The sequence below is a fragment of the Epinephelus lanceolatus genome, chromosome 8, assembly GCF_041903045.1.
Source record: "Epinephelus lanceolatus isolate andai-2023 chromosome 8, ASM4190304v1, whole genome shotgun sequence".
NCBI lineage: Eukaryota > Metazoa > Chordata > Actinopteri > Perciformes > Serranidae > Epinephelus > Epinephelus lanceolatus.
The window spans coordinates 43204615-43221585 of record NC_135741.1 but is presented as its reverse complement, the minus strand read 5'-3'; the positions used below and the strand labels follow the sequence as shown (position 1 = coordinate 43221585).

Sequence of the window (16971 nt, the reverse complement as noted above, 5' to 3'; positions counted from 1 at the left end):
GTGGGATGTGTTGTTCTCCAAAATATTGCCACGATTAGAGGAGAGCAACATCCTGCTATACCACTTAATGACCCTGAGGATGACCATCCCATCTACCCTGCAGATGTCTAGGATGGAAGGGCCGTAAGAGATAATTTGCTTATAAAAAGATACAAATCTAATTCAGACGGAACTTTGGGTTTAAACACTGTCTTGGCTTGAGTCCTATATGCAATAACCACCTTTTTCCCCCGGCTAAATTAGATTCTGCATTTTCTCTTTGGCAAAGACAAGGCATTTCTAAATTTAAGTATATGTACATAAATGGTACATTTGCAAGTTTTGAGGACCTATCACACAAATTCAGTCTTCCTAGGTCCAGCCTATTTCGTTAATTTCAGTTCTGCCACTTCCTTCAGAGCCAGGACCCCACTTTTCCAAGCTTGTCAGGCTTAGATCAGGCTTAGATATGTCAGGCTTGTCAGGCTTAGATAGAGATTCCTTTTAGATCAAAAGGGCTAATTGCAAGGATACATGACTATACAGCTTCTCTTGAAAACATAACCCTCGCCAAGATTAGGGCAAATTGGACAGCTGAGTTAGGAGAGGACATGGAGGAGGATGAATGGAACTGTGTTTTACAAAGAGTAAACAATAGTACTTCTTGTGCAAGACTAAGTATAATACAGTTCAAAGTTCTACATTGAGCTCACGTCTCCAAAGCAAGATTAGCTAAGTTGTACCTTGATTCAGATGCAAGTTGTGACAGGTGCCAGAACACTCCCGCCAACTTGACTCATACGTTCTGGTCATACCCTGCTCTGACAACTTACTGGTCTATGATTTTTAAATTTCTATCTGAAGCAATTAATACTGATTTCCAACCCAGTGCAGCAGCAGCCATATTTGGAATCACAGCTGTCCAATACTCTGTATTTAGGAAAAGCCACAAAAATATTATTGCCTTCACAACATTGCTTGCTCGCAGGAGAATTTTATTACACTGGAAATCAAAACACACCCCTAAAGTGTCTTTGTGGTTAAGCTACTTGATGCTCTTCATACAGTTAGAGAAGATTAAATATTCACTTAGGGGATCTAGTGACAAATTCTTCTCCATTTGGAACCCTGTTTTGACACATTTAAGTAAACTCAAAACTTTGCCCAATGCCCTGTAATAAAATTTCCCAATCCAAGATATTTAATCATATAGAACACAGTAGGTCTATGCACAGTTTCACTAATAGAACTGGTAAAGTGTATTTATGTATTTATTTTCTTCTCCTTCCCATATCACTTATTTTTTGATTTTTGTACTTGTTTGCATTTCCAAATAAAAATATTAATACAAAAAAGAATAAACTGATTAGAATTTTATGGTCAAAGGTCGAGGTCAGTGTGCCCTCACAAAATATGTTTTTGGCCATAACTCAAGAATTCATATGCTAATTATGACAAAACTTGACACAAATGTGTAAAAGGACTAAAAAAAGGAAGTGATGGCATTTTATATCCAAAAGGTCAAACGTCAACTTCACTGTGACACCATAATGTTCTGCATAAAACACTTTTCTGGCCAATATCCAACATCATATCTGAAGAACAGAGGGGGAAATATTTGGTCAGATACTTAATTAGTCACACTCATCTTGGATTCTAATTGTATAGATCTTCTGTGCTGTCGGGAGGATAATGGGTGTGAATGTATGTCTATACTAAATCTTATATTGTATGTCAACATACTGTAATGTACTGTACACCTACATATGTGGTCATATAATCAATGCACATTATTCCAAGGTGTTAAATGGGTAAGATTCATATAAATGTATACACAAATTAAATAAAATGAAACAAATGATGAATTGGGCATGAAGAAACATCTAAAAACAATGAAATAAAAAAAATAACCAAGTAAAAATTACAGTTTACAAACCTTTCATTACACATGTAACAGAGTAGTGATATTTTGGTATAACAAAAATAGTATTTAAGAATATTTTATTTCAGTTGTCAACAGTACCCAGGGTGGCACTCATACAGAAATAATATCCCGTCTACCTTTGCTCCCTGTTTGTCAATGGTTTGTCTGTTGCTGAGAGGGAATGGGCGACACATGACGTACGCGTTCCCCATACACATGGTGTACACGTGCCCGTTAGTCCATGCTTCCAAGAGCACAGATAAAGGAATTCACGCTGGTTTACTCTGAAATAGCACAATTTATGAAATACACAAAGAGTTCAAATCAGAAGCTTTAGTAATAACGGACCCTCATCAGACTAGAGTCCTATTTCAAAATAAAAACATAGTATTCGCGTGCTCGCTGTATTCTCCACCCCTTTGACCATAATGGGATCTCTGCGAGCTGTTTCCCCTCTCCGCCAATCAGCACGCGGCTGCAGAGAACACCACGCCCTCTGTTCTCCGTGTGTACTTGGAAGCTGGAACATTTTGTTTGTGAAGGTAAATTAGTCTCTACAGCTGGACAATCGGTAGCACTAAGCTAGCGTTCTCATTATCAAGAGCAAAGTATTCAACTTTTAACAGGCTGGCGTTTAACCTCCGCGAACATCAGCTAGGCAGACGTAAGGACGTCAGACTTTTTTAGTTTAGAGTTTAAGTAATGAGCGATAAAGACGTCCTTCCTTCATGCTTACTTTCAACAAAAAAGAAATTATGGATATTTGCGTCGGGAAGAAGAGGAAACAGGTAAGCGGCGGTGTGCAGGGCTGCAGACGGAGTGTGGCCGTAAAGATGAAGCGGGAGGTGGGTAAAGTCCTCCGCTCCCTGACGGTGGAGGACAATAATCGCACGGAGCCCATGGAGGAAGAAGAGGACGACGACTGCTTCTCCATTGGTTTCCTTCGGAATGACCGACCGGAGCCCGCCGTGGCGGTGTCTCCACGTTACAGCCTGCTGCGGGAGGTTGGCCGAGGAAGCTACGGGGTGGTGTATGAGGCCATAGCTCGGAAAACAGGGGCCAGGGTGGCGGTGAAGAGGCTCCAATGCGACGCCCCGGAAAACGTAGAGCTGGCTTTGGCCGAGTTCTGGGCCCTGACGAGCCTGGAGAACCGACACCAGAATGTGGTCCAGCTAGAGGAGTGTGTCCTCCAGAGGAAGGGCCTGGCTCAGAAGATGAGCCATGGCAACAAGAGGTCCAAACAGTACCTGCGCCTGGTGGAGACGTCACTCAAAGGTAAACAGGCTACTGTCATGTTTAGTCCTCAGTCGTTAGCAGTACAATACCTTCATTATTGCAAATAATTAAAGAGTACACGCACATGCTTTAACCTGTGTCTTATAATGTCCTTACTCCAAAATGCTTGTCTATAGAATTATACTTAAGTAATTTAAAAGGTGACAGTGATTTTGTCAGTTTATGCTCCAGTTTTTTTAGACTTTTGCATTAAAAGCTCAGTTGTCTTGTGTATTAATTAAAGTAAATTAAATCCAGCTACAGAACAGTTAAATGTCTCCTCAGCTTATGTAAACATGCACTGTGGGTCTGTAGTTGATGACAGTAAATTAACCAAAATGGGTTCGCTTTAATCAACCACACTCAGATGCACACCACAGAATAATTAAGACTCTATAAACTGCATGTATGGTATTAAGTTTCATTCACGGAAAAGGCATTTTGTGAATTAAAAGTAACATGAATTCCTTTTGCGACCCTCTGTCTGTCAGTGACGTTGCTATACATTACATATAGTAGGCACAGAGAGTACACCGTGTTTCCCTCAGCTCACAAGAGTACACAGTGTACTACTTGGCAGCATGTTGACATATTTCTTGTTGACTGTGATTTCAGAGACTAAACAATGATGTTACAGTGTAATGTGGAATATTATAATGAAATACTGCAGCTATATGTTATGACAACTACATTTTTATTCATTTTTGTTTTTATCATGGTTGTCATCCATCCAGTTTGACCTACTTATCACTTCCTTTGTTATTGCTCAGCAGGGCTAATAGAAAAATAGGTAGTAGCTAGTGAATATATCTTCATAAAATTGAATTTTTGCATTAAACTACCAGTACTGACCTGTGCTGTTAAAATTTTAGAGTTGCAACTCAATCAGTGCTCAGCCTTTGCTTCTTTTCTTTTAATAGCCTGGCTGTTATACAAGTGTCACCATTCAGGCTCTTGAAATGAAATATTAATCTGGAGCTGACATCTTTTGCAGCCATGAAAACAACCTAATGTTTGTAGGGCTGGGTAACAATGCAAAGGGCTTGTTTTTAATCTACAAATGCCTTTTGTCTTGGTCCACTTAACCTAGTTTATTAAGTGTAAAGCCAAGTAGTCAACAGCTCACATAAAGATGATAAGGGCAGGTCAGTGTTGGGAAGGAATGCTATTTGGACATTTTAAAGCCAGATTCACTCTTACCTCAAAGGTATATCCTGTTATTATATATAATACACCTGATCAGTACAGTGTACAATAAGACATGATATGTGAGAAAAAATCACCAGTTTCTGTTAAGAGCCCAACTGATAAAGCAGCTGGGCCAATATATCAACTGATATTATTGTTAGTATTATTATTATTGCAGATAGATCGTGTTGGTATTGGCAATAGGTGTTGGCTGATAAGTAACAACAAACGATTGTGAAGAAAAATGTTTTTGAGGTAATCTAAAAAAAACAACAATGTTTTTCAACCAAAGTACACTGTCCTGCTCAGTGCATCACAATTCCTTAAGAATCAACTTTAATGGAACTGTTAGGGCTGGGCCAAAAATCAAATATCACAATATTTTTTGACCAAATCCTCAATATTTATATTGCAACGATATTGTAGGGTTGGCTATTGGTGCTATACAAAATTTGATTTTAATTCATAATCAGCAATGTGGATATAATGATAAAGTGGGTAAAGGCAAATAATAGAACAGCTAGAACAGTCTGGTGAGTTCAGAAAATGACAACTTTACTGTAATGCAACCTTTTAAACCAGGAAAAGACAACACTTGTGATATTACGATATCAAAATTCAAAACGTTATCTACTCTTCTATCACAATATCTATGTAATATCAGTATATTGCCCAGCCCTAGGATCCATATAAAACATGAGTTTATTTAATGAAACAAATATCTGTCAATTTCTATTAATTCCCAGATATCTCTGTCATTATTTTTACCTTAAAAATACAGTTTTGGTTGGGTTTTGCTTTCCATTATTTATCACCCTACCATCAGGGTTTTTTGCAGTGTTTGATAGAAGAGGTTGGCCACCTTGCCTAAATCAAAGACCACCTCCAATGCAAAATGTGTAGAGGTTCTATTTCACAGCAGAAGTCATATATTTAACTAATGTGCATAATGTTTGCACTGCTTCTAAATTGATCATGAGATGAGAGGTGTCAGGATCCAGGTGGTTTACCACCTTGGCTGAACCTTAGATGTTGCAGGACAGTTAGATGACAGCAACAACACTTGCAAATCGTACAGAAATGTCTGCAAAGGTTTGAGGTTTTAAACCTCAAATGTAGCACTCTTTGTAGTGGCACAGATCATGATACTATCAAACCTACAAACCACTAAACATTGTGTTGTTTCCACAGGATGATAACAACTTACCAAGTATCTCTAACTCCTGAAACCTGTGGATGATCTTCAGTCAGAAAATAATTAGCATGTCAAATCCTGTGTTGAAAGTAGCACTGTCTTTGTGTGTACATGACTCGTGTATGATTCATTGTTGTGGGCTTGAAGTATAGTGTGAGAGTGAGTGTTTTTGCACTTGTTGTGGTCCTGGTATGGAACACCACTGCTTTTAGCTCTGATCAATAGACTGAATGTCACAGTTTGACTGCTGTTATCTCACTAATCAGATTATATCTGTCCATTTTCAATCTGCACGCTGCAGGGGAACGTATCCTGGGTTACCCAGAGGAGCCGTGCTACCTCTGGTTTGTCATGGAGTTTTGCGAGGGTGGGGACCTCAATCAGTACATCCTGTCCCGCCGGCCTGACCCCCAGACCAACAGGAGCTTTATGCGCCAGTTGACGAGTGCTGTAGCTTTTTTACACAAGAACAACATCGTCCATCGTGATCTGAAGCCAGACAACATCCTCATCTCACAGAAATCTGGCTCCCCTGTTCTCAAAGTGGCCGACTTTGGCCTCAGTAAGGTTTGTGCTGGCCTAAACTCAAAAAACAGTGAAGAACACCCTGCAGGAGGAGGGGGCGGCCGAGGCAGCAACCAGAACAACATCATCAACATCAACAAGTTCTGGTTGTCATCAGCTTGTGGCTCGGACTTCTACATGGCCCCCGAGGTGTGGGAGGGCCACTACACAGCCAAGGCTGATATCTTCGCCCTGGGCATCATCATCTGGGCGATGATTGAGCGGATCACTTTCATTGACGCAGAGTCCAAGCGTGAACTGCTGGGCACCTACATACGGCAGGGCACAGAGATTGTACCTGTCGGGGAGGCTCTGTTGGAGAACCCTAAAATGGTTCTCCACATCCCTCAGAAGGCCAGGAGCTCCATGTCTGAAGGGGTGAAGAAACTCCTCCAGGACATGCTTGCAGTCAACCCTCAGGACCGGCCAGATGCCTTCCAGCTGGAGGTGCGGATGGACCAGGTCACGTGTGCTGCATGACAGCCCCCACCTTCCCTGAACCTCTCCTTTTTTACCCTAACCAGTCAAAGAAGGGACCCCTTTCCTTCCCAGGTAAGCTCCATTTCCTTATTAACTCATTTACTGTCTTGTGTGCAACTTAAGAAAGCTGCAGTTTTTTTTGACCCCAACCAAACTATACCACAGCTAATTTCACTGATTTCTCCACCTGTTAACCAGAGAGGGAGGGCAGTCAGCAAAATGAGCTGCTGATCTGATTAGTGAGAATTAAAACCTGCAGGCTCCTCTGTGACACAGGACTCACCACCACTGGCTTAAAGGGAACACTGGCCGTGGGTAACCCAGGGGTGAGAGCAGGTAATCTTCCTTCAGCTGACACCATTAGCCTTTCTTGTCCCGGTCACTGGCTGGAACGTCCCTCATTTAATAGCCACTGGTGGTCAAGTCACTGTTTGCTGTGGAATATTACAGTTTCATGCATGTGTTTCAGAAATGTTCTTTCCCTGCTCTTTAGCTGTTTTTCTTACTTTCAGTAACCATTACGTTACTATAGATCAAGTGAGAGATTTCAGGAATAAGAATAGGCAAAGCATTTCCATTTTAATATAAACTCTATCATGACAAAGACCCACTTTACATCTGGCATTAGTTCTGAGTGGTCAAAGTGGATAGTTTAAAATGCGTACAATCTAGTGCCTGATATTTTAACATCTTTCTATTGTTCAGGAGAATTCTTCCTTGAAGGAGGATTAGGGCCATGTTAAAGAAAAACATCTTAAAGTTTGAGAATAAAGTCGTAAATCTATGAGAATAAAGTTGAAATATTATGAGATTAAACTTAAATTAAACTAAATTTCAGGCGAAAAAAAGCCACAGATTAAGACCATTAAATCGTGTGACATGGTATAAAAAGCAACAAAGTGTGCACAAAGAGTGTTGGGGGTGACAGTAATATACGTTTTAGCAGTAATTAAGTAATATAACGCGTTACCAACAAGATTATGGGTGATACTGCATTTACAATGTCACACAATGCATTACAACCTGAAAACTATTAATTGTTTTAATTTTTCCTTCATTCACTGATCCACATTGTTCCACTTCCACCAGTGGACCACCAGTGAAAAACAAAATCCCCTGAAGGTTGTTGTGTCATATCACAAACTATATTATAGAGGGTGCTGCAGTTGGTGATCGCACATCCGGGTGATGCTGCACTGTGCGTTATTTTGTTCAGTGTGTTTTCATTTATATACCTACAATGCATCCCGTTCTGCTTTGCGTCCTAAGGCTGCCTGAAGGCAGTGGGGGTAAGGAGCTGGCCTGTGATATGTTTTTTCCTTGTCCTGTTGATCAACACATCTGGGTGATGCCATCCTATGTGCATTAGTATGTTGAATATGTTTTCATGCGCAATGCAGCATCACCCAGATGTGTGATCACCGGCAGCACCCTTCTATAATGTAGTCTGTAAGATGACACAACAACCTTCAGAGGATATTTTATCTGGTGGCACACTGGTGGAAGTGCAACGGTGTGGATCAGAGTCGATGAAGGAAAAATTAAAACAACAAACAGTTTTCAGGTGGGTTAGGGTTAGGGTTGACATTGTAAAAGCAATAATATCACCCGTAATCTTGTTGGTAACGCATCATATTACTTCATCACTGCTAAAACATATGTTACTGTCACCCCCAACACTGTTTGTTCACACTTTGTCATTTTTTATACCATGTTACCTAACTTTACAGTCTAAATCTGTGAAGATTTTTTTTTTCCTTTAACATTGCCGTAATCCTCCTTGGTAATTCTCAAAGGGAACAGTCAACCCAGATTATTTAAACCCCTTAACTACAGGTAAGACTAAGGTTGAAGCAGGAAGTGGGTCTGTAAAGTGTCATGGATGTTAAAACAAATGAATAAGTGGCAACCTCCAGGGCCAGTCACACCTATTGACTCCCATGTTAAAAGGTCCAACTTTACAGCTAAAATAAACGTGTTTACAGCCTGGTTTTGACCTTAATAGCTAATATCAACATTCTTGACAACTGTACAGGGCTGAAAATTTATATAATTGACCCATTAACATTTTATTAAGGCTTTAAATTATGCATAATTAAGGGCGGGCTGCTTACAGTGACAGGCTGTCTGTCATTAGTACCCTCATCTTCTCAGCCAGATCCACCCCTCACTCCACAGTGCCAGCTTTTCGCTCAAATATGGTCACTGCTGGCTTCAAAAAATCAAGATGGTGATGGCTGTACAGGGCTGTACGTTAACTTTTTTAGCCCGTAGCACTGGTGCTACAGACAGAGGGTGATAATTTTGTAGCACAGGCCAGAAAGTTTGTATCACAACATAGGGCCATCACGATAACAAATTTTGCTGGGCGATTAATTGCGTCAGAAATGATTGTGATAAGCGATAATATTGCGCAGTATTGTGCTTTTAAGACAATTTTTAGTATTGTTGTAATTTTGCTGTTTTTAGACCATTTTTTAAACTTATATAATGATAATAAAGGCATATTGATGCAAATACACCCTTTTAAAGAGAAATAAACATTTATTTAAGAATATTTAGGAACGCAAAAAAGAAAATTTAAATATCCAAAATAACACTTAAAAATATCAAAATAAATAAATACAAAAAAATGGACTCTCTCTCACTCTCAGGTGGGCCGTGGCATTTGGTTTAGGAACAAGTTCCATGTCTTTCTCTTAAGCCTGATTTATGGTCCTGCGGCGTACCTACGACGTACCTACTAGGGTTGTGCCGATAGAAGGGTTGTTTCACGATGTCTTTTTTAAATGACAATGCAATCGCGAGGTGTGGGGGGGAGACAGCGCGTGTGTGGAGCATGCTGACGAGATCAACGCCTCTGCCCGCTCGACACAAGCATACTCAGGCGTACTATAAGCGGAGCGGACTCCGCGAGGAATGTCCGCAGTCATTCGGGCTTTCATAGTCGAGCGCACTTCCGCGTTGTGGAATCCGTTCCGCGTATTTTCCACCCGAGTATGTTCGGGCCTTAACGCGCATGTCGTGGAGCGGTGAACAAACCAAACAACACAATGTCAGGAGAAACTGAAAAGAGGTGCCATCTATGCCATCTATGTAAAGTCAACTTGCTAATTAAGGAGTCATTACATGTTCAAGAGTTTTATAAAGCTGCGCGTTCCTTTCCTGAACGGTTATCGTCATCTCTAGTTGATTCTTTGTTTAGCTTCCGGCTTTTCCGGTCACGGAGAAATGAACGCGGAGCACAGACAGAAGGCTCCATCCATATCCGTATTTAACGTTGAGCATAAATGGGCCTTCATACTGCAACATCTACATCGCAACAGGTGTTTAAGATGTTTAAAGATGGTGGGGATTCGCGGTGGGCAGGGCGGAATCTGGAAATATGGAACCAGAAATGCGTTGCTACCAAGCAAACCAATCACAGCCCTCTCGGTCTGCGCTGGGTCTGCGTCGCCTCGACGTGTAGTTACATTTTTGGGGAGGTGCACGTCAGGCTACGCCAGGGGCTACGGTGAGCCTTCTGCGTAGCCACGTACCCTACGACGTAGCGACGTCGTCGATTTAACGCAGGACCATAAATCAGGCTTTATGCTCAACTCTCTGTTTTTTTTCTCCGCCTCGTCTCCCCCTCACGAAGATCGCACTGTGTGTGTGTAGCCCATAGCCCCGCCTCCCCCACAGAGACAAAGACACTCGATGGCAAGAGCTTTCCCTCCATTCATTACGCTAATGAACCAACTCACTTGGCTGCCAGACAATGCACGGCAGTGAACGCTCTTGTCGTCCAGTCTCTTTGGTGGAGTGAGACGAGAAAAACAAACACGCATGAATATGGCAATTAATCGCAGCTGGAAAAGTTACCGTCTCCCTTTTAATTTACCGTGCAATTAACCAACTTATAGCATATCGCGACAGGCCTAGTATAAAATGTCCGTTACCACCTCTACAAATTTTTCGTAATTTTTCTCTTTTTGTTTGGGGTTTTTGTCGAGGGGCTGAAAATACCTCTTCATTTTCACCGCCGTCTTGCTGAAGTGAAGTGATGATGGGAGAGGCTAGAGGTAACCCCACAGGAATTGGAGACAATTGTAGTTGGATATACAGGATACTACGAATGGTCGTTATCACAGTAGACTACAACTACCATGCAGACTAGCGATTTTTTTTTTGTAGGATAACGATGAGCCATCGCTCATGTCACGTGTCAGATTTTACGAGAAAAAAACAGACCACACACACAATGGACAATGCATCACCACTTCCTCTCATCGTACTGAAATTAAGCCAATCATGTTAAAAATCAGTGTGTCTCTGACTCTCTGTGACTGACACGGGGTTGGAGGGGACTGTGAGCCAAGCTACTGTCCAGTTAAAAGATGTAGTTAAAAATGAACAAGATCTACCAGGTAATGGTGATGTGAGAAATGGTGATGTGAGAAAGTTGTCGGCTGGAAAACTTTGAATGTCCAGCCATACGGCCAACAGCTGGTGCTTATGGAAAACACCAGTGGCACACCAAGTTGTCATCAATGGACTTGGTTAGTACAGTGTTATTTTTCCTGACAAGAATGACAGCCAAAACTGTGAAAAAACATCCAAGTTGTAATAACTATCCCTTATCCTTAACTGTCCACAAGACATGAGAAGACATGCTGGCCTGGTCCCTTAACTTTAAATATAGTTTCTAAGCTTGACTGCTGCTCCTGATTTCTGCCAAAGCATCTCACGTCACTGTAAAGGAAACAGGATTAACGAGTGAACAAATCTACTGCTCTGACATCAGTACTAAACTGAGCTATAGATACAGTTAACAAGATGACTGACGCTGATAGAGTGCTCAAGTTGTCACAGTAAAAGTTGAAGGTAAGTAACAGGAGGTGTGTTGATGACCTCAGGGGTTGAGAGGGTGGAGGATGTGAGCAGCAGGGAGGACAACTTTTAGATTGGCACTGGGAACGAAGCAGAGTACAACATAGGCGTGGACGTGGAAGAGCCTGGTTAATAATTCCACTAACACAAACGAAATGAGCAGGTGACAATGCTGCGCGCAAGAACAACAGTGTAGTGCGCGCAAGCGTGAGCCACGTGTTTTCATTTGGATGATGTGCTGCTGGATCAAAGATCATAGAGCGCTACGCGTAGGGCAGGGTTGTCAGGTCCACTTATTAGCTGCGACTTTGGGCTTCTGTTTTTTTGTAAAGTCACTTACAAATATTGGTAGTCGCGGCCTCGGGTTGCATTTTTTTGGGCTTCTTTCTAAAGTGGAGTTGCTTATTTGGGCTTGCTCCCTAAATGTCGCCTTTCTCTCTATATATCCGTCTAATAAGTTATTTAAACTCATGATATTATGTCAGACTGCAGGATGTTTCCACAGCTCTGCTCCCTCCTCCCCTCTCCTTCTCCGCATACACACAGGTGACGGTCAGTCAATGAGACTTTTCATATTTAAATTGCGCGATTAATAGAGGTTCTCTAACTATTTTGCTAACAAGTGGGCTAAATATGGAAAGAATACAATAAAGATTTGTAGAAAGAGAGAGGATTAAAAGATTCGACTTCAAGAGGGGGACGATTCAAAGGCACTGTGCAGATTCAGATTCTGTGTGAAATATGTACTCATCATTCAGATCTTGTTCAGCATACCAGCACTGTCAGTGAAAGTAAAATGGCTCGTTATATGCAACTTCTTTACTTTCATTTTCATTCATTCATTTATTCTTTCAATCATGTGGCACGCCGGGAATTTGACCGGCATTTTAAAATCATATTTTAGACTGAAAACCGGCCCGAGCAGCTCTCTCCACCTGGGAAAGGCTACCCCAATGTTGACCCTTGTTTTTTGAATTCACCGGTCTCGTTGCCTTTTTGATTCCCTTTTGGGCTTTCTTGGCGACAAGGTTTCCGTCTCCTGTGATGCTGCATATGCATGATCCTGCATTATGCTCAAAGAGTGGGATTTTGTTATGCTGCAGTAGTGCCGGGGTAGTAGCGAAGCGTCTCTTGCTCCTCTCCTTTGGCTTCTCAGTCACGCAGCGCTGGCCCTGGCTCTCAACAAAAACGCCAAAGGCAGTGCTGTATGTCCCTTGCTGGCAGATGTGTTCTCAAGATGGTGAAATGTTAATGGAACCCCCCAGACGACTTACTTGCACAATGTACAAACAAATCTGAAATTCTCCTTTTACGAGAATAAGTCAGATTATTGGTGGAGGTAATAATACACCAATGATGACATATTTAAGAATGCAGACATCAATTTTTGCCAATAAACAACCTAAAATGTTACACAATGTCCCTTTTAAAGCGCTTGGAGTGGCTGTACAAGAAAGGCAGAATACTCTGAAAAAGAAGCTGGGCGCGGCACTTTTTCTCCAGGCGGCCACATATGCCTGCTTCTCATAGAGAAGAATTAAAAAAAGACAGCGGCACTGAGAAGAAAAAAAAACTGCCGTCTTGATCAGTTAGTTTGTTTTATTGTGTAACTTTGTTAAATCCAAACTAGGGATGCTCCTGGCATCTAATTTCCCTGTCAACTAAAAGAAAATTTTAATTAAGACTAGTCGACTAGTCTAAACAAGGGAAAATACTCAGAAAACATTCAAAATTTGGCACAATTTATTGTTAAGTATTTTAAACATTGTCTCCCCCCCCCCCCCCCCCCCCCCCAAAAAAAAAAAAAATTGTGTGCATTAAGAGCCTTTTGAAGCCTATTTCGCAATCTTCAACAACCATGTCGGATTTAAATGTCGCTGAAGTACGAGACACTTTGCGTATGAATGTGAACATGACGGCAACTCAGTCAAAAGTTAACCACTAAAATAACTTCTAAACTAAAAAAATTGGTTCTGAAATGTGGAGCACATTTGAACCCTGCAGATTATCTGACAGAAATGTTAGCAGTTTGCTTTAAAGTTAATAAAACATGTAATTTATAATTAAAGTTCAGATAAAATGAGAGCCATTTTGCTCCGTGCAGTATGAATGTAAACCCTGCATATTATCTGACAACGACTCACTTAAAGTTAACAAATAATGTAACATCTCAAAAAGATCAATTGCTGCTGAATTCATTTTCTAGATCAAAGTACTGCCAAACCATGCTGGTTTTGTGAGAGGACATCTCTCCAATTTCCCACTGTGCTGTTTTAAAGAGGCAACAGATAGGATTGGGTTTTTTTCTTAGCTTGGCGCCACCTTGCGTCAGTGGTGTTGTTATGACCAAATTGACCGTGGGGATCAGAGATAATCAATTATATGACTCTATTAGACTTTCTAAATTAGGCATGTCCCAATCCGATCACGTGATCGGAAATCGGAAATCGGGGCCGATCACATGGTTTCAGACTCGATCGGAATCGGAAGTTACATCCCGATCAGGGATCGGATATAGGCCTATGACATATCAGATACATGTCAGGGTTTTCCCTATTTGTCTAAAGCAAGACGGGCCGCATGGGGGGCGTTCAGATGTAGCTCTTTTGCACTCTCAAACCCATTACTTTTACTGTAGACGTGCGTCATGTGTGCTCATAACCCAAAGCAACGCCAGCGGCGCGCCTTCGGTGCAACACGGTTGTTTTTCGTGCACGTCCGTGTGTGTGTGGCTGCGTCGTCGCGGACATGTAACGATATGAAATGACGGCGCTTGCGAGAGTGTGAGAGACGATCGTCCGTGTCACCGTGTCAGCTGACTGTTTAGTACGTGTGTGTGGCTGAATTGTTTCACTGCTGACTTCCAAGCAGCTGTTGTTGATGTTTGAGCGCTACAGACCCCAGCAGCAACAACAGTCACTGCAGCTTCTACTGAGAGTGAGTCAGACGTAACGCACGTGAGACAGACACACGGACAGACTGCGCAGATGTCACGGACATCGTTAAACTTCTCACACTGTTGTGTGACGGCAGATACAGAACCAGGTATTTATTTAAAGTTAGAGAGGGAGAAGGAGTGAGGTGAGCTGGGTGAGGGAGGGAGGGAGGGAGAAGGAGCGAGGTGGGGGGGGGAGTGAGTGAGGTGGGGGCAGACAGGCAGGTGAGGGAGGGATAAAGGGAAAGAGGCTGGTGATTGAGAAAGGCATGATAAGCTATTTTATTTTTGACCAAATGTTCTTGTTGTTGACTAATGGATAATGGAATTAATATTATACCGTGGAGCTACTGTACTATTTTCATACAGTGAGGTTTTGATATCATGACATGTCTTACAATACTGCAATAAATGTCATGGGCTTGTTATTGGGGTACAGTATTGTAATATTGTGAGATTGTGATATTGTTACATCCCTAGTAGAGCACAAAGAACAGAAAAATAGTGGGATGATACAGTTAATCTACAGTAAAAAATTTTACTGCATCGCCAAAGTATCGGATCGGGACTCGGTATCGGCAGATACTCAAAATCAAATGACTCGGACTCGGGGACAAAAAAATGTGATCAGGACATCCCTATTCTAAATTAAATAAAATGTAGGCTGTAAAGCCACCAGTATACCTCTCTGTATATGTAGAATGAGAAGGCGTGTGGACACTCTACTAAATAAATGAGTAAAGAGACCGAGCAACAATTATCAGATTTATCTGAAGAAAAAACAAAAAGTAATGCCAATAATTATACCAGATCGCACAGTACCAGTACAAACAACTCACAGTAAATTATACCAATACATACAGTATCAGTACAGACAACAGTAGACACAGTGGAATTATACCAATATGCACATGTAAACAGTCCCGATTCTATAAATGGTACCATATGGAAACGAAGCGCCCGATTGGAGCTCAAATTGAATTGGAAAGAAAAGTTCAGTGCTCACTTACCTGGGTGTTACTTAGCTGGGCAATGTCCGTCGATAGCTGCCTCCGTGAGAAGAGAACAGAAGGAAGGGAGGGGGGGTATCACTGTCCGAGGGCCGCCATAGAATGGCAACGAGGATGTCAGCCGACCAAACACTCGCTACCCGGTCCCTGGTTGCGGCGATTTGCAATGCTGGCCAGCTAGGAATTATCTAGCAGCCAGTACAGTACAGTCCTCTCTCGTCTAGCTAACATTAAGCCGTGTTACTTACTGATCCATTAGAAAGACAGCTAGCTGGACATCGGTTTTGAAGCCTCTTTGGTCACGGAGCTCCCTCCATCTCTTGAACACTTGACTGACGTTTACTCTTGTTTTTCCTCTTCTTTTATCACTCTCCTTTTTGCTCTTCTTTGCCTCTTCAGACAGAGGAGCTCGTTTTCTTTTGCTAGGACATTTTTCACTTGTCTCCAAACGTTGTCCATCTGCCATTGTGCTTGTGACTCAACTATCTCATGCTCAACTCCTCATAAGGACTCACTCCAGTCCCTGATTGGCTGACCGACCAATTTCACAATACATGGCGCGTTTCCTGCCGTAAAGCATTTTTTTTCTGCAAAATTTCGGCACTGGTGGCAGCCACTAAGTAACCTATGTAAACGCTGATAGTCTGATTTTACTGTGGCCATCACCCTGTGCAACCCACATTATTTTCATAGTTATATATTTAGGAAAAGATGCCATCTGTTCCCTCTTTAAAACTCCAGTCTACTCGAGCATTACTGCGGGGAGGGGGACTGCTGTCTGACGGCTCTGTAGCACCCACTAATGGCAGGCTGTGGCTGCATGACAGCTAAGCCGCCTTGTACATGGATAAAACACTAATAGGCTTGACCGACTAATATTTCTGGTGCCAACAAGCAAGGTGGTAGGCATTTTATCGTTTAGATGTCTAAACATACCTAATCCAAACTAACCCCTTTTAAACACTAAAATCACACAATGACACAACCATGTTGTTAAAATGGTATAATGTATGCATTAGCTTGGTCTCTGGAATGAGCCACTTGTCATTTAAATTTCAAATCAATAGATTGGGCCTCAACTGGATTACTGTGTGTCATGCAATTTAAAAAATGATGCTGTCATGGCAGAAAACATGTTGTATTAATGTTACAGAGTAAAACTGTGACATTGATGATTTACAATAATGTATCATCTGATGTGTCCTGTCTTTTTTTGGGAAGTTGTAAAAGCTAGAGGGATTAAAGGGGATATGATATCACTGACAAGCAACAAAATGAAATGCACCATTTCTTGGATTTTTCTCATTTTGACTATTGTTGGAAACATTTGGGATAATTGAAGTACACAGCTCAACAAAATATACAACATAGGTCTAGTCATTTTTAAAAATGTTAATATCATATCTTTAATCATAACCTAACCTCCCACTAAGGCTGTGCAATTAATCGTCTGGTGATCGCGATTACGATTTTGAGGTCAAATGGTTTCAAAATTAAGGAAATTGAGGGTAAACGTTTTTTGGTCACGGATGCCTGGAGATGTGATTTT

At 41.6% G+C, this 16971-nt stretch overlaps 1 protein-coding gene across 3 annotated transcripts in view; it reads left to right on the top strand.

Moving 5' to 3' along the window:
* The first annotated feature begins 2401 nt into the window (after positions 1 to 2401).
* The window catches only part of stk35 (serine/threonine kinase 35), a 30024-nt gene continuing 15454 nt past the window's right edge, over positions 2402 to 16971 (top strand). The window contains exons 1-3 of one of the 3 annotated variants that reach the window (XM_078170336.1): positions 2402 to 3178; positions 5863 to 6677; positions 6804 to 6941. In XM_078170336.1, the coding sequence (XP_078026462.1) occupies positions 2632 to 3178; positions 5863 to 6605 (1290 nt within the window). In that variant the 5' untranslated portion in view covers positions 2402 to 2631 and the 3' untranslated portion in view covers positions 6606 to 6677; positions 6804 to 6941. The remainder of the gene's footprint in view (positions 3179 to 5862; positions 6678 to 6803; positions 6942 to 16971) is intronic. The other 2 variants (XM_033627861.2, XM_033627862.2) reach the window with 2 other exon arrangements.